The 25,019-nt window shown below is 35.1% G+C and overlaps 1 protein-coding gene across 1 annotated transcript in view; it reads right to left on the minus strand.

Annotated features, from left to right (window-relative positions):
- Nucleotides 1-24,185, minus strand: part of LOC145241454 (phospholipase D1-like) — a 320,978-nt gene extending 296,793 nt beyond the window's left edge. Inside the window, exon 1 of the mRNA XM_080104431.1 lies at nucleotides 23,841-24,185. Within this exon, the coding sequence (XP_079960557.1) occupies nucleotides 23,841-23,925 (85 nt within the window). The 5' untranslated portion in view covers nucleotides 23,926-24,185. The remainder of the gene's footprint in view (nucleotides 1-23,840) is intronic.
- Nucleotides 24,186-25,019: the final 834 nt, after the last annotated feature.

Here is a 25,019-nt window from a genome sequence, read left to right on the forward strand (position 1 = left end):
AATGTGAGAAACTGGACAGCATGAAAGACTGGAGATGTGGAAACTGAATCCTAGACAGCATGGAATGACGTCACGTGGAAATTGATGTGGATCCCTGAAGTGTGGGGAGACATCTCAGGTAGGTTCAGTTCGCGTGAATGTGACAGAGAGTTGGATCGACAGGAACTGGTTGTAGGAATGAGATGCACATCAACGGGCACTGGAATTGGAGTGTGCTGTCGACAGTTATTGGAACAGAGAATGAACAACGAGCCAGATATTATTGGAAGGAAATGCTGGAAGGAGCCACCAGAAAGTTTAAGATGGTACAAGAGCAGATGCTGCTGGAAGGAGCCGCTGAAAATTGCTGGAACATGAGGTGGTAGAGTTGGAATAAAAACAGCTGGAAGGTGCTAAAGCCAGAGTAGGAGCTGCAGGATTAAGCTGGAGAAGAGGTTGCAGGAGCGAGTTGGAACTGTAAAAGGAATGAGTAGGAGTCAGAGCAAGAACAGAAGCAAGAGAGAAGCTAGAGTCAGGTGGATAGAGCAGGCAGCAGTAATGTATGACAAGTTATTCCCATCAAGTAATTTGAACTGAAATGGGCATTTTTTTTTTTTGCTGCTACTGCTGTTGCTGGTGTCTTATGTTCCTGGGCTCAACAACTGATCAAAAAATGAAAGATGTGTCAAAATTACGAAGGTGGGGAAAGTCTAGCGGGCATCCTAAAAGGAGGAGCATTCTGGCCTATTAAAATTGCCTAGGCAGCCCCATCGGTATTCCATGGTAATGGTGCCTCAAACAGTAACCAATAAGCTTACTCCACCTGAAAGTAGCCTGGGAGGGTGTACTTCCTACAACTGCACACAACATTTCAGCTCCCTCAGTCAACCGAGCAAAGGCTCCTTCTTGTCAAAGTTTGCTGTATTCGTTACGCAAAGGGCGTATGACTATTGGAGCTACAAACAAATGACTATAATTAGTTAATTTAGATCGGTCAGAAATATCTGAAGATTGATTGTATTTACATGGTTTATGGTCAAGTCTTAGATGCTGGTATTTCGACTAAGTGTGAGGAAACGATGTAGAAAGATGAGACATGTTGGTTTTCGTAAGTGTTGAATAGAAACGACCATTAAGGAAAAAGCAGCAGCAACAGCAGCAGGAGTCAAGTAACTTTCATAGCGTGTTTTTGAAGCGTAGCTTAACGCCTACATCTGTGGAAAAAGATATGCTTGAATCTGTAATGTTCTAACGTAAACAAATGGAGCGTTGAGCTGATACCATGAAATAGCAATTATTACCTCAATTTTTGACATTAAATGAAACAACTTTCATTTTTTTTTGCTCGAGTTAAGGTTAAGATCAATTACCACCTACGTTTTCGTGTTAAAGTATTTTATTATTTTTCAGATTAGGAATAAGCGAATGAACTTTATTCTAAGTTCTAGTCAGTTTTTTTTGGGGGGGGGGGAATTTTCCAACTTTAATTTTTAAGTTAAGGTGGGAACTAAATTTTTGAAACCCTAATCTGGTATTGTATTCATATGCTTGAATTTTGTTTGCTTTTTTGCAGCTTCCAAATCGAAAACTGCTTCAACCATTTCTGGGTTGTCTTATTAATTGCAATCAGAAACATTCGCTTTAATATGGATTCTGTCCTGTAGAACCACTGTATAATTATCTGAGAGCACAAAGAAGAGGAGAACAAGATACCTACACAGGAGTGTATTTTTAATTTCCGTTTATAAGAAAAACGGGGGAGGAGATCGTTCAACAAAAAAACCTGACCACACAAAAAAGAAGAAAGCTTTGATATTTGTCCCCGATCTCCACTGTCCAACTAAAAACTAAAACAACAATAAACAAGAAAAACTAACATTCTGCCTTTTTTCTTCTTTTTGTTGGCAATAAATGAAAAGGCAGTCACAATAGTTTTATATTAGTGGCCTGGCAAGGCCGGGAGACAACCAAGCAAAAAAAAACAAAAAACAAAAAAAAAAACTAAGCAAAATTCATCCCAAAGCAGCAAAACTAAAGCTGGCCTGCTAGGACACTATGCATATACATATAATATATATATATATATATATATATATATATATATATATATATATATATATAGGCAAATTTAGGCATATTTTATTGGTTTAAAAGATATAGCTATTTTTTACCAATTGTCATAAAATGTTAACCATAGAATAATATTATAATCTTCAAAAAGCCTGCAAATCTTCATGTAGTTTCATCCCATAGAACCAAAGATATGAGCATTTCAATATTCAATTTAGTTATATATACACCACCTTTTTTGGCAATTTTATAAGTTCCAAATCTCAGCAACTATTGATCAGAATTTAACAAATGAGGGCTCGTTGGAAAGCTAATGATCTGCTTTGTGTAGTGGGCTATGTAACATTTGCCTTTAAGGCCGCACATCATCCAGAGCCTACTTTTGGCACTTTTTTACAGCAATAAAATTTTTCAATCATAGTCATTTGTTTTCCTAGTTTTGCATATAAATTACAAAATATCTGATATTTCCCCAAACCTGTGGCCTTGATGGAAGAGAGACTAAAACTTGCTACTATGGTTTCAAATAATCTGAAACAGCAAGGATAGACTGGATTCCAAATATTTTTCAAATGTTATATCACCCCTCTTTGGTTTTCATACATAAAGTAAATGTAACAATGTATAAGGATTGTTGGATACTGGAGATATTCATAATCGTATCCTATTTCCAAAAGCTAAATATATCCAAATATAACGTAGGAGAAATATTTCTAATGAAGTCTCCCCTTGCTGTTATTTCAGATCATTTGGAACCATATCAGCAAGTTATAGTCTCCCCTCCATCAAAGCCAGATGTTTTGGGTATATATATATATATATATATATATATATATATATATATATGAGAGAGAGGTTTTTTTTTACTATATAGTCACTGTTTATCAAGGCCCAAAGACCATTTAAGGATAAGGGTTACTGAATACGGTGATGATCGGTGAAGGTAGAATTTGGATAAGATATTTTAGAGGAGAGCTAATCAAGTACTTGTTTATGTCGTACTTTAAAATAACCATGTTATAGTCAGTTGAGAAGCAGCTCCACCATATTGTGTTTCACAGTTGAGCAGTTCTAGGAAAAAAGCTCTGTCCACGAAATTTTCACTTAGTTTTAGGCACAGATAGAGAGTCAAGGAAATTGCTGATAGTAATTTTAGCTGATTGGGTGTTTGTCATCAATGCCTTATGGGAGGGGGGAACCATAGAGTGAAGTTCAGTCGAGCACCTACCATGAAAATAACTGAAATAGGTTCACAACATCTCTTTTATGAGAAAGAGGTAGCAGAGAGGAGAAAAGGAAATTACCCACCAGAGTTCAAAGTCAGTTTTTGTACCCTATCCAGATAGGAAAGAGTACTCTCCAGATGTGGAAACTGTACTCCATCTTAAGACCGTCTTTCGCTCATACAGGTAGGAAATTGGATTGGGACTGAAGTACCTACTGGAGTGGTAGTATGATGCAATTATTTTTTCATTGACCTTGGCAACAGATTTTTCTATGTGTTCCATTTCAGATCAGGAGTGAAGGTCAGTCCCAGGGGCTTTGCCAAAGCATGGTGCTTCCTCACGATGAGAGCTACTTATTTCACTTGAGGTCTGGTGGGGGATCAGAGTGTTGGTGATAGAAAGAAAGAAGCTTGGTTTTAGATGCATTAAAATTAATCAACTACCTTTTTCCCCATTGCACCATGGGCTCGAAATCTAAAGGGAGAGAATCAGAAAGATCTTGATCACTGCCAGCCTTTGAAGTATTCCATGGATGTCTACGAATGAAGAGTGTGATTTGGGAGATAATTGATGAAGATCTGGGAGAAAGTTGGGCTTAGGATGGAACTCTGAGGAACGCCACTGTTGATACTATGAGCTTTTGATTTCTGCACATCGATGACTACTCTTATAAACCTATCAGAGAGAAAAGAGTTAATAGTTGAGAGGACACTTCCAGCTGTTTCATAGCTTTTATGCCATACCCTATCTAAAGCAACTGCTCTAGAAACTAAGCCTCTGTAAAAAGATTCACTAATCCTGTGTGATATTACAATTAGCACATCAGCTGTAGATCTAGCAGGATGAAAACCATTTGGCATGTCACTAAATAGATTGTTTTTGCCAAGATCATTGACTACTTCTCTATTTATTACAGATTCAAGCAACTTACCCATAATGCACAGCGGACTGATTATTCTGTAGTGAGAGGCAGATGACTAATCTCCAACATTTTTAAATACAGGGCAGACTAACAAAGTTTTTCAATATGTTGAGAAGCATTTCTCCTTAAGGCGATGTTTAAATAGCTTTGCAAGAATGGGTTGGTTGGTTGTTTTATGGCATATCAACCTTTTTCAGGTTATTTAATGCCGAGTCCAGTGATTTTGAAAAAAAAATTTTTGATAGAATATATTTGTTTTTTTGGGGGGGGTTTTTTCAAGTTGGTTTCTATTTAACCTATAGTTGGGACCCTAACAGATACTACCACTCCAGGTCAGAGTGGACCTGGGAGCAATGGTAATTAAAGGGTACCTCCACACTCCCCAAAGCTTGCAAGCTGGGGCCTCACCATCGGATACAGCTTCATATCCAGGACCGCAAAAATGGGAGCTAGTTCCAGTTCATGCTATTGGAATACTGTCAGGGTCAGTTGATTTACTGGAATCAAATGTTTTCATAAGTTTGACAACATCAGAGACAAATATATGGATGTCACACAGCATATTTTCAGTCATGACAGGAAATACAAGGGGTAAGCGACCCTGATATCAAACGGTGGAATTTGATGCAAAGTTCTTAGCAAAGAGTTTGGCTTTGTCAGATGCTGACAAAATTACCTCAGTTCAATTGATGATGGTTGTGATAGAGAACACACATCAGTTCACCAAAACTCGTGAGACCTAAGTCGCTGCTCAACTACTTTAGGCTTGATAGACTGAGCATATGACTCTTGTGTTCTTTATTACACGTTTGCAGTGATTATTGGTAGTCTTAAAAGGCGGCTTTAGTTTTAGAAGATCTACTTCATTAAAAGTAATGGAAATAGTAATTTTTGTGCACAATGGTGGCGGCACATTCTGGAATGACCACAGCTTGCTATTTAGTTTTTGTTGGAATTTCTTGGATGGTATGAGGCAGTCTATAAAATATATATTTTTGAGATATATATTGCTTAGAATATCGTCCAAAAAGTTTTTAATAACAAATCAATGAATTTACATTTCGGACTTCAGAGCATACATACTGATTGGTTGTGAATGTGTATATTTTCTTTGCTGTCTTAGGCACGCTTTACAATCTATAACAAAAAATATCTTTAGCTTATTTGGATGCACATCATTGACGATTAAATATAAAAAAAACAAGCCAAGCACGAGTGAAAAATTTACTTTCAATATGACTAATGTTTGTGCAAAATTTAAAAAAAATCCAAGGTGTGGTTATTGAGCAAAATGCAAACAAATGAACAGATGAACGATTTGGAGGCAATTTTACCTTTTTAATTAAAACGCATTAAAAAATCAGCACATATCTGTTTCTTGTACGGTCCCATGCAGACAAAAAGAAAAGAAAAGAAAAAAATGGCTGCCTTTCCAGTTTTATGCTAATCCAACTGATCGCTTTATGCAAATGAGATGCTGCTAATTGTAGTAGAAAAGCCTGACTTTTATAGAGACTCGGTGATTTAGGATTTGGTGACAGAAGGAGCGAGTCTTGTGAGCAGAGAGTTGTGTTTTTGCAGTGGGAAGAAATTAGACAGCAGAGTGGTGGAAACATGTTTTGTTTTTTTTGTTTTTTTGGCATTGAAACCGGGAGGAATTTACACTATAATGCCCCCTGAGGTGGGGTAACTGGAGTTATCCCAGAAAATCTGTTCCGGCAAAAATTTACTTTCACAATGACTAATGTTTGCGCAAATTTTCAAAAAAAAAGTCCAAGGCGTGGTTATTGATAGAAGTGTGAACAAATGAACGGACAAACGGGAGTGAATTACTAAGTCAAATTCCTTCTTTGCCAGGGGACCAAAAAAAAAAAAAAAAAGACAGTATTCCAACAAAAGCCAAAAGGAAGAAAGGTGATTAAGAAAGATGAGAACAATGAGTTATAAAGATGAAAAAGTAAATAAAATTTTTTTTTTTTTTTTAAATCAATAAATATTGAAAGCTTCTTAAGCCACCATCTTAGATTTTAATCTCCCATATGATTTTCCTTTAATCATTGGAATACAACCAGTATTTATACTGTCAGAATATATATATATATATATATATATATATTAATTGGATAATGAACAACATTTTGAGAGGATTAGAAATTATAGATGAAATGGCTATAATTTGATTTTTGAAAGATGACCTGACAGGAATTTATTAACATCGAACTTGGAAATGACCATGTTGCAGTCAGCTGCGAGTCAATCCTGTAGTATTGTGTTCCACAGATGAGAATATTTTGGAAAGAAACTTTGTTCATGGAAGTTTTATTTAGTTTTAGGTACATATAAAGGAAAATTACTTGCAGTGGTTGTAATTAAACGAGTTTTTACTGTGAATTTTGTACAGAGACTGGAACTCAGTATGGTCAAGCACCCAGCATGAAAATAACGATAGAGTAGAGAAAGACTAACAACTTCTCTTATACGAAAAAGTGAAGTGGGTTGTAGAGAAAGCGAGGAAATAACACCCTCCATTCACTAGATTGTAAAGTAGATTTTATATACTCTCAAATTGGGAAAATGTGTTCTGAGACCCATCTGCCAAGATGTGACAGCAGTACTACATCAAGACATATCTGACACTCATACATGTAGACGATTGTGTTGCAGAAGTCCAAATTTACTTCTTGGTGAACAAGTAACAACTGCTATTAGCAGTTATTAGCCACATCTGATTCCTGAAACCACCGGCACAGTATGGACAATTAATCACTTTATAATATGTGTGTGTGTGTGTGTGTGTGTATATATATATATATATAGTGTTGGGACAATTAATCAGAAAATTGGAATTTTGTAGGGTATCGGAATCAGAAAAAATTGTGCCTATTTTCCGATGCCAAAAACGATTCCTTTAATTGTTTTTTTTTTTTCTGATTTCAATCAAAACAAATTCTTCCACTGCTAATGATAATAAAAAAAATATTAATTGATCTTAGACTAATATTAAAACTAAAATCTATAAATCATCTCTGCTAAGTGTATTTTTATGTTTAAGAATATATCTGCACATTTAACATGTTTTTACAGTAATCGGAGAACATAACTTTATAGTTAAATATTTAGGGATTTATAAGAATTGGAACTGGCAATTGTATCAGAATCAGGAAAAATATTAAAAAATCGTCCCATTACTAATATATATATCCTATTATATTTCTTATAAATTTGTATGTAGCTATGTATTTTTATCTTTTACGAATGAAAAATATTCCATTATATTATATATATATCCTTTATGAAACTCGCAAACAAAACTCGACATAGCTTATTTGCATATGTACTTTTTTTAAAAAGTTACTAATAAATTAATATTATACACTTATAGTTGGTATTAAATACTATATATAATTAATGAAAGAGATTAACAAAAATACTCAGCACTTTAAAGCATTTCTAGCATTTAATTTCCAAGGGAGATAATTAAATGAAAACTTCTGGCTTCAAATGGTGCTGATATGTGGATCACAGGTATTACACTGAATTATTTATTCGCAAAACATTAAAAAATAAAATACATTTTAAATAAATTAGGTACAAGGCCATTCAAAAGTATGGGAAAAGTGGGTGTTGTTGATCGTCCTTTATCATTCTAACTAAACAATGTCTATCTTACTCTTAACTAGAATCATCAGATACTATACTTTGATCTTAGCCAAAAGGCCAATTTATTTGGTCAAGTAAGAATTACAAAAACTTCTATTTAACTCAGACATGGAGTCTTGTTTGATTTGGGGGAATGGAGAGATCAAGTGTCATTTTTTTTTTTTTTTTTTTACAATAAACATTTGCCTAATTCTTTCATCAAAATACTGAGTTCACTCTGGATTTTAACCTACTTAAAAAATCTCAATTGTTTCAATGTGATTGTATTTACAGAAGAAAATATGCAATAAACTGATGAATGATGGGAAGTGGAAAACATAAAAAAAGAATGAAAAATAGATAAAAACAAAAAAAAACAAAATGGCAATGGAGCATGTTAGTAATGCCCTCCCAACCCTTTACTAAATGTCAAAATGCCCACTTTTTCCTAGATCAACTGAAAACAAGCAGTCCTGTCTCTAAATGGGAGTGGTAGCTAAGCGGGAGTATGAAAAATTAAAAAGATCTGGATGGAATATGGAGATGGATGGTGTCCCATAAGATAGAAGCAATATTTGATGATGGCTGACGACAAAATAAATCTGGGCAGTGAGCATCTTTGGAGGCTCTCTAACACTAAAAACAAAACAGGACTAAGAACTCATTTATTCCACTAGCTAAGAGTCTTTTTAATTAAGTTCTAAGGGATGGATTCCTAGAACCCAAGACTGCATGTGCCACAAACATGTATCTGATACTCATATCTAGCTCCTTGATGGATGCATAAGCTAGGGTTATGCATCCACCTTCTATCAAACTCCACGCAGTGTACTCTTTTCCAATCGCATCTGATCTTCACTTTAAGCTGATGTTTAAAATAAACGACCAGATTGTGATCGGAAACAGATCCAACCCTGTGAACCTTGTTGAGACATGTAACCCATGTCACAAGTCTCACTACAGCTAGGATAGCTAGAGAAAGAATTCTTTTCTCCCTAGACTACAGCAGGGCTACATTGCTGATAATCGATGCTACATTAAGGATCAATAGCTGCTTGGCATTGATGCAAACTGTTACCTCTCCGACATACTCCCTGAGTTACCAAACTTTGCTGCAAGTGGAGAAGGTAAGCTCATAAGTTTATTCTTTCCGATTTTCACAGTGTGCCCAAAAGGGATTGACCCTTCAGCAATTTAGCAAAGAGAGGGAGCATGTTTCGGACAAGTCACCAGGTTAATTCAGAGTTGTTGAGATAACCCTGACCTGGTACCCAACTCCACTGAGAGCGGATCTCCTCCAACCATCCAAGCCACTTCCACAGTAGATCTAATACAATACCCAATACTAATTCCCGATATAGTTTCTTTCTAGGCTGTTTAAGGACGTTGGTCTCTGGCAATGCTCTAAATGCAACTTGGCATTCAGTGAAGATCTGGGTTTCTTCCCCTGGCTTGCAATAGCCTTCTACCAAGAAGTTGGGTATGACATTGGGAAAGGAGCTCTCAACCACAGGAACCCACAAAATATCTTCTAACAGAGCTGGAAAAATCAATCTTTCAGCACGTCTATGATATACCAAATCGGGTATTCCCAGGCATTCCTTGCTCGGATGCTGAGTACAGATATTCCTGCAAACATACGGCTTCCTAAAAAAGTGAAATGAGTAAACATGTGAAAGCCAATAGGTAGTTTGCAGGCTGGTTGGTTGTTTTTGTTTTGCAGCATATCAACCCTTTTCAGGTTATTTAATGCCGAATCCAGTGATTTTGAAGAAAATTTTTTTTAATAGAATATATTTGTTGTTTTCAAGTCAATTTCTATTTAACCCATAGTTGGGACCCTAACAGGTACTACCATTCCAGGTCAGAGTGGACCTGGGAGCAATGGCAATTAAAGAGTGGCTCCACACTCCCCAAAGTCCGCAAGCTGGGGCCTCACCACCGGATATAGTTTAAGGTCATATCCAGAACCTTGCAGGCTGAACAGTACAGTAAAGGATGAGAGGAAAGATGTTAGTGGCGCACACCTCAGCAATACCCTTTAAGGAAAGCTTCCTTCAAATACAAGTTCCCATTGACGATTCGACCTTTGACTGTACTTCCAACCAATTCTTATCCAGCTATAGACCTGGAGCCAAAACGCCAAGAAGCAATAAAAATATTTTTGTCACTTGACATTTTTAAATGAATTACAAAATAAAATCTATAATCAGTTAACATATGTTTGAAATAGAGCAATTACTTTTAAATTATTCATACTAATAATATTGTGGGGTCTGCATTTCCACTTGACATTTATAAAAAATGCGTTTTATTTTTAATGTGTTCATACCAGTAACCCTATATTTCTTATAAGTGTATGCGGTTATGTATGCTTACAATGTAAAAATTACTCAAAGTTTCAAATATGTATTCCATGCATATATACTAGTGATGGGACGATTCTAATATTTTTTCGGACTCCAAATACAATTACCATATCCGTACTAAATTCCTCATACTGACACAATTACCGATTCTGATTCTTTATAAATCTCTAAATATTGTTATTTTTTCCCCCCTTATTAGCCGAAAAAAAGGGAATACATGTGAAAAGTGCATATATTTTCTCAAAAATAAAAAACTTGTGGAGGAATGATCTATAGCTTTTAGTTTTATTGCTAGTTTAAAAATCAATAAATATTTATTATTAGTAGCAGCAGTGAAAGATTTGTTTTTGAACAAAATCAAATAAAAGATAATTGAAGAAATCGTTTTTGGTATCAGAAAATAGATACAAAGTTTTCCGATTCCAATACCCCAAAAGTTATGATTCTTCAGAATTCCGATTAATCATCCTAAGACTAATACGTTCTGTTTGTCTGTCTGTCTGTCTGTTCCACCATTAAAGTGCAGCAAATTAAGTATAGTGATATCCGTTTTATGCACAGTTAGGAATTAAAATATTTACACAGTGCTATTAACCCAGCATTGCCAGTTAGCCCTGTCGGTGGGGCATTAGAATACGCCGATTTCCCCCCTGCAGAGGGTAAAAGTCCCTCAATGGGGGTCCTGGATATGACCTTAAACTATATCCAGTGGTGAGGCCCCAGCTTGTGGGCTTTGGGGAGTGTGGAGCCACCCTTTAATTACCATTGCTTGCAGGTCCACTCTGACCCGGAGTGGTAGCACCTGTTAGGGTCCCAACTATGGGTTGAATAGAAACAGACGCGAAAACAACAAATATATTCTATTAAAAAAAAATTTTTCTTCAAAATCTTTGGATTCGGCATTAAATAACCCGAAAAGGGTTGATATGCTGTAAAACAAAAACAACCAACCAACCAGCATTGCCAGTGTGGAGATAATTTAAAACATTACTATGCTTTCAACTTTTGTCTCAAGAAAACTTAAAAATAACATTTTCAATAGGAGGTCAAATAATTAAAAAAAAAAAAAAAAAAAGACTTAGTGCAGTGTTGTTTTATTAAAAAAAAAAAAAAAGACTTAGTGCAGTGTTGTTTTATTTAAAAAAAAAAGACTTAGTGCAGTGTTGTTTTATTTTAAAAAAAAAAGACTTAGTGCAGTGTTATTTAAAAAAAAACGACTTAGTGCAGTGCTGTTTTATTTAAAAAAAAAAAAAGACTTAGTGCAGTGTTGTTTTATTTAAAAAAAAAAGACTTAGTGCAGTGTTGTTTTATTTAAAAAAAAAAAAAGACTTAGTGCAGTGTTGTTTTATTTAAAAAAAAGAAAAAAAGACTTAGTGCAGTGTTGTTTTATTTAAAAACAAAAAAAAAGTACTTGATAAGACAGCTGTAAAACGACAAATGGCTTTAATGAATCAAAACAAATTAAATGAGTTAGATGTTTGAACCTGTAAATACAAGATATTCTTGAATTTTGTTTTATGAAATAAAGAAAATCAGGTAATCTCCAAAAATACCGTTAGGGCTTACAACATGGCCGCCAGAAGAGTCACGTGATCCGGTTGATCCAAAACATGAATCGCCGTATTACGAAACCGGAAAACGAACGTGCGTAGACATTTTGTAAACATTGTTTCTAAAAAATAAAAAATAATACTTCTATTATGTTTTAAACGACTGTAATAGTTTATTTTGGAAGTATATTTCATAAAGAAAATTGACAACCCACTTTAAAAACAGAAATTACGAGTTTTATATATTTTATTCGCAGTTTTTTGTTGGGGGTGTCAAAAATTCCGCCTAAAATTCTGATACACCTAGTCGACCACTTGTTTGTTCTGAATAAAATACTTTTTATAAACACTGTTTTAACTAAAAACAACCTAAGATTGTTTCTCAAAGTTTGCCTATTTTTATAACATTATATCAACAAAAGATTAAATACAAACAAATTGTGATTGTTTGTCAAAGTTTGCGTTCAAGGCTGCGTTTTCCATTTGCACGATTCATGTTTTGGATCAACCGGATCACGTGACTCTTCTGGCGGCCATGTTGTAAGCCCTAATGGTATTTTTGGAGATTACCGAAAATCAATTCCAATCCTTTATATTTTAACTAGCGGGAGTACCCGGCGTTGCCCGGGTGTTTGGAGGTAAATCAAAACTCCGGGGGTGGGGGTGGGGTTAAAATAAAAAAAAAAGTTTTGGTAGGTGAGTATGAGGATCGAACCCGAACCCGAACCCTTGAGGCGAAGTTGAAAATTAAAATGTGAAAAAAAAAAAAGAGTGCAACGTTAACCATTGGCCCACCGCGAGATACTAACGGAAACATGTTTGAATTTATTTAATTACTTAGACATACAAATATACAAATATCCGTGCAGGAGGTCGCCAAACTAATAAAGAACCTAGATTCCAGTAAAGCAACTGGCTCTGATGGCATCCCAATTATAGTGTTAAAAAAGCTTCAACCAGAACTTGCTCCCATACTTACGAAACTATTTAAGCGCTGCCTTAAGGAGAAGTGCTTTCCGACTCCCTGGAAGACCTCTTCAGTTAGCCCTATATTTAAGAATTCAGGTGATAAGTCATCTCCCTCTCAATACAGACCTATAAGTCTCCTGTGTGTTATGAGTAAGTTGCTGGAATCAATATTAAATAGAGAAATAGTCAACCACCTCAGCAGGAATAACCTTCTTAGTGACACACAATATGGTTTCCGCTCTACAAGATCTACCGCAGATGTGCTGACGGTTATATCCCACAGGATAAGTGAATCTCTTGACAAAGGCTTCCTTTCTAGGGCAATTGCTCTTGACATATCAAAGGCCTTTGACAAGGTATGGCATAAGGGTCTACTTCACAAGATTTCCAGCTACTGTATAACGGGAAATGTTTTCTCAATCATTAAATCATTTCTCTCCGATAGGCTCATAAGAGTAGGGGTCGATGGACAAAAATCGGAGGCCTGCAATATAAATGCTGGAGTCCCCCAGGGGTCAATCCTGGGCCCAACTCTCTTCCTGATCTACATCAATGACCTCCCTAAACACATACTTAAATCATTCGTTGACATCTATGCTGATGACACAACCATCTACGGCAACACATCAAAGGCTGTAAATGACAAAGTTCTCTCTGATTCTCTCTCCTCTGATCTCGAGCGCGTGGTTCAGTGGGGGAAGATGTGGCTGGTTACCTTTAATGCATCCAAAACCAAACTCCTATCCTTACATCATCAACGCTCTGATCCCTAGCTGGCATCAATTGTGATGGATGGCTCTCGTCTGGGTGAGGCTCCGTGTTTTGACAAGCTTCTGGGTTTGACCTTTATTCCTGATCTGAAATGGAACACGTACATCAAGTCTGTTGCCAAGGTCGCTGGAAAGATGGTGGGATCCTTCTACCGCTCCAGAAGATATCTCACTACTGATGCAATTCTCTATCTATATAAAAGCCAAGTACGTCCAAGGATGGAATACTGTTGCCATATCTGGGTAGGAGCTGCTAAAAACAGCCTATCCTGCCTTGACAGAGTACAAAATAGACTTCGTGGCTTAGTGGGGGATGCCCTTTTCTCTACCCTGCAACCTCTCTCCCACAGAAGAGACATTGCGAGCATGTCCTTGTTTTATCGTTATTTCCATGGCAGATGGTCGTCTGAACTCCAATCTCTGGTCCCCCCTCGCCAATCTTTCACGAAAAACACCCGTCTAGCTGAATCCACTGTGAAAAATTTCCCCCACTCTATATCTGTGCCTAAATCAAAACGCGGATTCCATGAACAAAGCTTCTTTCTTAGAACTGCACGCCTGTGGAACTCTGTTCCATGTGCCTGCTTCCCTCCGGACTACAACTTGGATGTCTTCAAGTCCAATGTTAACAAATTCCTAATGAACCGCCCCCCTTAAGTAAACACTTCAGCAAATCTCCTCACTAACTTAATGTAATTGCAATAACCCTTATCCCTGAGTGGCTTCCGGGCCTTGATAAGTGGTGATCACTGTAAAAAAAAAAAAAAAAAGATTTGGCCAGTGCACGTTTTAATGACTTAATGAGGTCAACAACTTTGACTGCGGGATAGTATTTCATTTACTGCGTGAACGCTTTTTTTTATTTTTATTTTCTCAAGATGTTGGTGGGGGCGGAATTTGGACCAGCTCCCCTTGTCCAAATTGAATAACAAGGAAAATATATCCACATTGATCAAAGCTGATTGCTTTCGGACATTTCCAGCGATCGCCACTGGAAAAATACCGCCAGAATTAGTGCCGCTTTTATTATAGGAAAAAGCCTAATCCACATGCGGCGAGCGAAAAATGTTGAATATTTATCTTCCCGAAGTCGAGTAAATTAAATAGACAGGCGAGCTCCGTTATTAACTCGGAGATATTATGATTTATATGTAATATAAAAAGTTTTAAGTTGTGAACTGACCGACTGCTTCTCTGAAAAAAGCCTTTCTTGGACATACACAAAAAGCGAACATACATACATACATTTTCGCTTTTATATATATATATAGATGTTTCTCAGTTATTGCTCACAGTGACCCCAGTTAGAATAAGAGGAAAATATTAATAGCATCTTTAGAATATGTGAAAAATTTAACTTTCACCGAAACTTATTTGGATGTTCAAACTGTTTACATATAGATTTATAGAACACAAATACTGACATAGAACTTTTATGGAACATTCGAATATTTATGTATCTCATATAGAGTTCAAGTGTTAGCCCCTGGTTGTGGGTCCCTTGATTTCTGAGAACTTCGACTGAAGTAAAATAAAACAAAAAATTAGTGGCCTGGTTAGGTCACAGGGGAGACAACCAACCACAAAAACAAAAAAATAAATAAATGAATAAACCCTAAGCAAAATGCATCCCAAAGCAGCAAAACTAAAGCTAGCCTGCCAGGACACTATATATACAAATGTAGACAAATTGGGGCATATTTTATTGGTTTGAAAATATAGGTTCTTTTTTTATCAATTGTCATAAAAATTTAACCATAGAATAGTATTATAATCTTCCAAAATCCTGCAAATTTTCATGTAGTTTTGTCACATAAAATATATGCATTTCAATATTCAATTTAGCTACGAGTATATATGTGGTGGCTCCCTCCAGTCTTGACAGACTATGGTAGTATATATATATATATATATATATATATATATATATATATATATATATATATATATATCTATATATATATATATATATATCTATATATATATATATATATATATATATATCACCTTTTTTTTTGGCAATTTTATAAGTTTCAAATCTCAGCAACTACTGATCAGAATTTAACAAATGAGGGCTCGTTGGAAAGCTAATGATCTGAATTGTGTAATGGGCTATGTGACATTTTCCCTTAAAGTCGCCCATTAAGGGGATCATCCATCATCAAGACCCTATTTTTGAGAATTTTTTACAGCCATAAAATGTTTTAATCAGAGTCATTTGTTTTCCTAGTTTTACATATGAATTACAAAATATCTGATATTCCAGCCTTGATGGAGGAGAGATTAAATTTGCTGCTATGGTTAAAAATGATTTGGAATAACAGCAAGAAGAGACTCGATTCCAAATATTTTTCATATGTTATATCTCCTCTCTTTGGTTTTCATACATAAAGTAAATTTCAGTGTATAAGGATTATTTGAGACTGGAGATATTCATAATCATACCCTATTTCCAAAAGAGGGGAGATATAATATACAATAAATATTTGGAATCAAGTCTCCCCTAGCTGTTATTTCAGATCATTTAAAACCATAGTAGTAAGTTTTAGTCTCCCCTCCATCAAGGCCAGAGGTTTTGGAGAAATATGTATATATATATATATATATATATATATATATATATATATATATATATATATATTAGTTGTTGATTGATTTTCAACATTATCTCATTGATGATTCTCTATATGATCTAAATTGAGATTTTATGTTATGTATACATGTATATTCTAGACATATGTTTCTGTGTATCACAGCCCTGCTGTGCTGCTAGACTAGCAACTACTTCAAGCCAGGATTGAAACTAAACCACATAGGTAACAGATGGCGCTTCTAACCATTATGCTATTTGGCTGTTGGTATATGAAATTAAAATGACGAAACCTTGTCCAAACGCCTAAGCTTCATTTGTTTACATAACGAGCATTGCTTTATATGGTAGAGGCAGTTATTTAATTCCCCAATATGCTCAACCCAAAATAGAGAGCATTTATAGTAATCCACAGACAGACTGTTTCACGGCTCTTCAGTGCAGCTAGGCTAGCAACTACCTCAAGCCAGGATTGAAACTCGACCGCCTATGCTATTTGGCTGCTACTAAAGTTGATATGTGAAATTATAATGATCAAACATTGTCCAAACGACCTTCTCTGAAAAAGTAATATAGAAAATATATACATATGCACACATGTATATACCCACTCAAAATTAGTTATTTGTGAATGCCCAACCTAGCAAAAAATTTAAAAAAACACAACAAACAAGCATACGTGTAATAGCACAATCTTATCACAACAAGGATATGCACTCATCGAAATCCAGACAACTGCAATCTAAAAAAAAAAAAAAATGCCTAATCAATAAGTTTATGAAGCTAAAATTGGTAGCATATACGACAAAAACATACAAAACACACACACACACACACACACACACACACACATACACTTTAAAACTAGATTAGCAAATCACAGCCACTCTTTGGCAAACATAAAATAAAAGAATAAAAACAGGGCATTTTTAGCCATTTAACTCGGGAAAACTAAAAAGTAAGTACGAGCAGTGGCGTATCTAGGGTATGGCAGGCATGTCCCGTGCCTTGGGCACCACTCTGACATGGGCGCAAAAATTGCTTGACAAAAATTAAAGCAAGAATAACCATATAATTACTTTATTAAAACATTCATTTCATGGTTTATCTTTCGTTAAAATTGTGCCTGTATTATAATATCATGTAGGTTAGGTATATCTAAGGTATAAATTATTAAGAAGGGGCGCACATTCAAACTTTGCCATGGGCGCCATTTTACATAGGTACGCCACTGAGTACAAGGCACTAGTTGTAAAATGGAAGACTGAAAACAATTTCATATTTGGATTCATCAGAATACTGTTCTCATCCTGAGTGTCATTTTCACAGTTTCGGTCGATGTAACCTCTGACTTTCTTCAGGTGTATCTTGTTAAACTCGGGAACGTATCTGTCAAACTCAGGACAGAATTTCGAACGCAACCGTTTTATTTCATGGGGGGTAGCATGCTCTTGTTCCATTAGCCAAAGTCCTAAGTAATTCACAACTGTATTTTTCGGTCGCCCACACTAAGAATTTAACCTTCAACCTTCAGGAGAAGGTCGTTTTTACAATTGATTTTTCCAAGTACTCTAACTCTGCACCACAAATATTTGCAGACAATTCTAGTATGAACCTTAGGAGCTTTAACCTATTTTATTATCTAATTGTAAATATCACTATTACCAATTATATATTATTGTTTTTACTTATTACTGTATATATTATCCATTATTTATAATTAACGGTTCCCATATTGTATAAAATTCTTTACTAGGTTTACTTACTAATTAGAGAACTCAAAGTAAGCGGACGTTCGGCGGTAGTCGAATGGAAAATAGTAAGACAAGCAAACACATGTAGAGACCTAGATTATGCCTTCATGAAAAATTGGCTATCTCATACTTTAAAGAACCCCAACATCTATTAAACTGTAGGAGAGAAACAGTGAACAACTGTGTTCACAGGATAAACCTTACTCTAGGACAGCGATACAAAATAATTTTAAAATTAAGAATAACAATAGAAAATAAATAAAGTAAACATGCATATACATAAATTATCGTATATATATATATATATATATATAAACTGACATAATAAAAAATTTCTTTTGAGTTCCCAGTATTTGTTTGCTAGTGTTGTTTTCATTCAGTGTTTTTTATTTTTGAACTCAATAGAATGTGCATATATAAAAACGTGAGACAACCACAACTCTTTGCATAAGCCTGATGAATCCTAGTGTGGATGAAATGCGGAATACTCTGTGTAGCCTAATTACCATATATATTTTTATAACTTACTACCTAGCTCTACCTATGTATTGAGCACTGTTGAAGTAAATACTTAAAGTTTACGCATAAAATTATACTTTCGTACATTTATTTATGTGATTAAATGAAGTAGCTATTTGTATATATATATATATATATATATATATATATATATATATATACACACATATACACACACACACACACATACACACACACACACACACACACACACTGTGTGTGAAATGAAGCTCAGTAGTGAAAGTAGGCAATGTGTAATCGCGGTAATTTCATGTAAGCAGAAAAAGTTGTTGGTTGCTGTTTAGGTGATATTTTAATGTTGGCGATGTTAATGATTGAATTTCACGGTGACATGACAAAACCTAAGTTGTAACACCCCCTCTCTTATGAAGTTCGCTAGGATCCTTGTTGCCTTGGAAACTTGGCTCGGATCGTCTGATTCTTCTCAGAGGGTTGTTACATTGAATCCTGTATGCTGAAAGCGAATATCGAAGCCGCAGGCAAAAGAAAAACAGACACGTGAAGTCTATTCTAATTCACAAATAAATTACAAGTCTTTTTACAGATATATGGTTCAGTTCTTAGTAAGTTTTTAAAAGTCTCAAATCTTTCTTCTCTTCACAGACAGCATCAGACGGGTTTGGAGGAGGGGTCACATCTTCAGGGAATGGTGTGGCTACTTTGAGTTCCACGCACAAACTCTCGCTGGAAACTGCCTCAAAACTGATTAAATTCATGCGGCACTAGCACTATATAGTAAGGTGTGTGGTCAGGGTGGAAAATCTCCAAGCCAATCAAATTACGCTACGAAATTTGGGGAAACCCCAAATTTTGCGGGTGTGCAATTCGGCCTTATTAATTTTACAATCTGAGATTCAAGTCAATATTAAATTCTCATGACCCCTAAGGTCACCAACTGTCAGTCCAACATCTGAGTTCGTCGAGGCCAGACAATGTCAATTGTTATTATTTCCCAGATTTCTGTCGTCAATTTTGAATACAAAATACATCTCTCTGACTTCCAAACAATAAGCAAATATATCTATTTTGACAATGAGATAAAATATATATATATTAATTTTATTTATACAAACATTAATGGCTACATATGTGCATACATGTTTCTGTAATCACCCACGTTGGGGGATTACGTCTTCAGGCCAAGAATTACCGTCGAAAGACTTTCGACGGTAATTCTTGGCCTGAAGACGTAATCCCCCAACGTGGGTGATTACAGAAACATGTATGCACATATGTAGCCATTAATGTTTGTATAAATAAAATTAATATACCTGCTCTGTTCACTCATTGAGCACTATTTTGGTAGACACATGTTGTTTCATTGGATGTACTTCTAGGAAACTAAACTCTACTGGCTATATATATATATATATATATATATATATATATATATCCTCTATTTTAAATCTTCGGGATATCTGCTGTTACCTGGGATCGATTAAAGCTATCTTAGCATACTCGGCTCCCAATGAAGGCAAATTGCTCCCTCAGATTGATCACGTTACAAAGTATTATTTCCATATCGGAGATCCTTGCTGAGATCAAGGCTGCACTGCATATATTAAAGAGAACAGATGAATTTACAACACAAGTTGATAGAAAAAGTATTTTTTTTTACGACTAGGCGTCTCGTACGCTTTATTCGTTCGATTGTTTGCATTTTGGATAAGAATGACAAGGTCGTAAAACTACGTCATCTCCTAAAATGTACTCAAAGAAACGCAAAATCTAAAAAAAATAAATAAATGGTTAATTGTCCAAAAATGCTAGAAGGGCCCGGAGATGGAGGATCATTTTCTTGGAGGAGGAGATGTTAATCTACAATAATACCAAATAAAATAAACTAGCAAACGAATGAACGTAAAAAAAAAATGTCCTCAGATAAGTCTGGATAGTGCGGAAGTCAAAAACTAAATGGCAATTTTGTCTGCAAAATAAACACACATATTAACCTAGTCTCGGATGGCCTACGTAAATAGAAGGCCGTCCCACTAAAGTCTTGTAGCCTTCTGACGTTGCAGAATAAAATACAATGATTACAGTTAGACAATAGATGGCTCTTACGATGTTTATTTTAAAACGGGCGCATTTTAAAATTAATAATTAAATACACTTCAAAAATAAAACTTCACTACAGTATTTTCCCGAAAAAACACCCAATTGCAGGAGTTCAAATATAAGATAATTCTTTACCTTTTGGAAAAGAAAATGCTGTCACTTTTGGACCAGTTTCATAAATCCCTCGGCAATTTCTTGGAAAATTGAAACAGAAAATAATTATCATCCTAATAGTCGTTTATTGCCTAACCGTGGCCATTGTACTTTATCTTGTGACATCAGTAGGTTACTCGACTTTAGTGGAACGGCCTTCTATTTACGTAGGCCAGACTCGACTAGGTTGATATGCGTGTTTATCGTCGGTAACCGTATATTTTAAGGGAAATTTCAATGCAAAGCAGAATATATATTTTTTTAATTTATTATTCTGTTAATTATAAACATTTCAAACAAATTAGTGTTCACTTCAAAAGTTAATTCCTATTTCAGTCACGCAAATTATTTAGAATGAAATGGGTTTGTCATTACTCCCAAACATATCCTTTATTAAAACCAAATCGTCTTCGGAACGATCGTACGCACACAAGAAATACAATAAAAATACTAAGCTATAGCGAGCTTTTATTGTATACATGAAACGCTGACATGAAAAGTCGCCAGGAGACATATAGTAGTTTAGTAAGTGCCCCCACCCCCGTTTTTCTTTTTTATACAAACACCGTTAATTAATTTTTTCCAGTGTTTCTGAAGGAGAGGACCCATAACACGAATCTCATTGATTCCAATTTACGGGACAAACCGCCACACGACACAGTTATCTTGAACTTTTCAGCTTTAACAATACCGGAATAATTAGCTTATATTATTACGGTATTGTTTGCTCATTAAATTATTAATTGAAATAAGGGGCAAATTTTATAAAACTAGCACTAATTTGGTTAAGATAATATTGCTTCAATGGCAACCATGTTAAAGCTGAAAAGTTCAAGAAAACATTATCGTATGCCTTTGCACGTTTCACAAGCTCACAAGTTCAAAATCTCCCAAATAAATAGCTTAACACAGAAAGGGAGGGTAATAATTGGGTATTTAAGCAGAATACGAATCGTACTGAAATAAAATTATCATTTAGAAAATCATTCTTAACATGAAAAGAGGGAAGGCGTAAATCCTGTACCACTTTTTAACATGGGTTTTTCAACTTCCCTTTTTTATGCTATCTTTTGTTTTAGTGAAGGTACAATGTACTTTTACCGAACATTTTGATTTTAAAAATCGCCTTGGTACTTTTACGGGGAACGTGGACCTTGCGTAAACTTTTTTTTTTTTAATGGTGGCTCCCTGAAATGCGCAAAAGGTTTTCTTTCACTTTCTTCTCAGACCCCCACTTTTTTTTTTTTTTTTAATCGCACGTGTATTTATTTTATTTTTTGAATTTTTATTTCATTGATTAAATTTGATTCATACTTTTATTCCGTGCTGGTTTTTATGTTATTTTAATTTATTTTAAGATACTAGTGCAGAGTCTCTGCACTGCAGAGAGTGATCCGGACGTAAATAATAACGTTATTATTTAAAAAGCCATTTTTAACATGGGGAGGGGGAGGGTGTTTTGTATCTATTCTATACTTCACCCTTACAATTGAATTAAAAAAACATAAAACTTTAATTAAACTTGAAAATACGATTTAAAAAATAGCGCGGATCATTTCTCTGCACTAGCACCTATTTTAATTATTATATTTTCCCCACTAAATATTTTTATTACATTTATTTTTTCATACATATTCAAATAATGCTTTCGTCCTTTTCCCCCCTCAAATAGTACCTTCAAAAAAAGTTTTCGTAATTAAATAAACCAATTAAATAAACCTTGTGTGCATGAGCTTTCAGGGAGCAGCCATTAAAAAAAAAAAAACGTTTACATAGGGTCCACGTTCCCCGTGAAGTGAAGTGAAGTACCAACGCCTTCTCTTCCTCATGTTAAGAATGGGTTTCTGACATTATCATTTCAACATTGTCCGTATGCTGCATAAGTACAAAAAGGTACTTCAGTGAAGTGAAGTAAGTACTTCTACTTCAGTACTTCACTTAATGTCGGTGTACTATTTGACTGTTCGGCGACGGCTCGGCCATTTCCGACCCGCTCTACAACACTCAATCAGAAGCACGAGTCCTCTCCTATAAAAGTACCTAAACATTTTGTGTTGTTGTTTTAAAAGCTATTGACTGCAACGAACGTTGACAAAATAAATACTTATTTGTTTATTTATTTAGTCAACGTTGAACTTAGCGACTTTATTTATTTATTGAATAACGTATGACGAAAAAAATAACGGGAGGATAAACACAACTAAAACAAAACAATTAAGTTCACTGACTATAAAGTTTATTTACCTGTCGCAAAGTTAGCCACGATGTCAGTTTAGAATAAGAAATCCATCTCCCCCCAAAACGAAGGGATACTCTCTGGGGAGTTGGATTAACTAAAACAGGAAGTGAAAAAAAAAAAAAAAAATCGAATTCGAAGACACGTTAAATTCAAAGGCGTACGTAGATTGATTGACGTATCGCGTGGTGATTTATAAGGAGGCGATTAAATTAGTTGAATTATTCAAACATCTTAGTTGTTATATTCACGACGTTTCGAATTACCCCCGACCCTCGTCACGTAAGTTTGGGAACCTTTATGTCGAACACGGATACTTGGATGGATTTTCGAATCGAATCATTTATTTAAATCACGAATGTAGTTTATTGTAAGTATCGCGTAGAAGTGTTATTTTTATTTATTTATTTTTGTTATTCTTAATTATAATGGCCTGTAATAAGGATTAAACCTTCGCCCCTAAAAGACTTCTTAATGCTTGTTACTGCTAAGGCTTAGCACAGCTCGTGCTATTATTTATTTATTTATCTTGGATACGATTTTAAAGTTAAACTTAATTTAACGATAGTTTTTGTTTATTAAATTGTTAGGTGAAAGTACGGATTAGTTACAACCTCCCTCCCACTGCATGTTATAGAGGAGTTTCTAAATAACGTCATTATTGCCGCACGATCCGTATTCTGCATAAGTACTGTTCATGTGGGCAACTCTAATATGAATTTTGAGAGCTTTGGATCGATAACTATAGAATTACTAGTTTCAAGTCAAATATAAAGGTACTCAAAAATGTATTTGACAAAGGTCGAAGGTTACATCGGCCGAAACGTTGGAAACAATAACAACCAAGTTAGGAATAATCTTAAATATCAATTCACTTTAAAAGAAAAGAAAAAAAAACCCAAAACATAAGTTTAATTATTATTAAAAAAAAAAAATTAAAAAAAGCAAACAAATTGCCAAAATTATAGAATTTTCCAAACACCCAATTTTTTTTTTTTTTTTTTTTTTGCCTTACCGATTTCATCTTGATAGTTTTGGTAATCGTCGGGTATTATTGGCAAAAGTGCGAATTCTCCCGCAAAACTGTCATACCCGTCCATGTCATCTGGAGAATGTAGGTGTTTTGTTGTTGTTCAGTAGAGAAAGTTTGTTTTTTTTTCTTTTTTTTCTGTTTTACAAATAGTCTATGGTCGTCCAGAATGTAATAATAGTTGACAAGTAACACGCGTAAATGCTTCCACAGAAAAAAAAAAATAAACCGGAGACGACGCACTTGATCGTAAATTGTCTTGACGAACTTGAGAGAGTTGCACACTGAACAGCAAGTGCTTGCTGTTGCTGTTGTTGAGGAAAGAGAAATGAAATAATCTTCCCGCGCCAACGCGCGCGTTAAAGAGAAAGAGAGAGAAAACGCTGGTATAATGACAGAGAGGGAAGGGAAATCGATAAGATCGCAATATTTTAAAAAATGAAGAAAGAAATACCGGTATAATCGTTATCTTTATATTAATAAAAGTCCGCAAACACTTCTCGTATGTACCTCTCCCCTCTACGTGATTTAAGCATTATTATTTTTATTTTTTTTTTTAGTTTTAATCGATTATTATAGAAATCTAAAATCAAACATAAAACATAAAATAAAACGAATTTTTAAAGGGTGCTTGTCCAGAATCCCCCATATATTAAAAACAATAATAAAGAAAAATCTGTACGATATAGGTACCGATAACAGAAAAAAAATATTATACCCCCCCCAAAAAAAAACAAAAGCAAAAAATAAACAAAAAAAATCACGTGAATAGTAGTTTCATTTTTAAATAGAGAAAATAAAATTTCATGGTATTTTTTACGGCCTATCCAATCGTAATATAAACACCCCCAACCACCCCATGTTAAGAACGGCTTTCGGAATAAACACTCCCAACCTTCCCATGTTAAGAACGGCTTCCGGAATAAACCCCCTCCCCCCAACCTCGAAACATTGGGAGGTTAAGATGTTTATAATACGCTGGAGCAGTGGAGCACGTCGTGAAAATTTACCAATTTCATGGCTAATCGAGGAGCGACTATCGTGCGACGCCATTTTAAAAATAGGCTGAGAAAAGAAAGGAGAGAACTCCAAATAATTCAAACTTGCGAGATTTTGGAAAGCGATTCTTAATATGGGGAAGGAAACCTTGTAAAAACACAAATT

Source organism: Euprymna scolopes, chromosome 20 (genome assembly GCF_053919585.1).
Source record: "Euprymna scolopes isolate OS-2025 chromosome 20, ASM5391958v1, whole genome shotgun sequence".
Taxonomy (NCBI): domain Eukaryota; kingdom Metazoa; phylum Mollusca; class Cephalopoda; order Sepiida; family Sepiolidae; genus Euprymna; species Euprymna scolopes.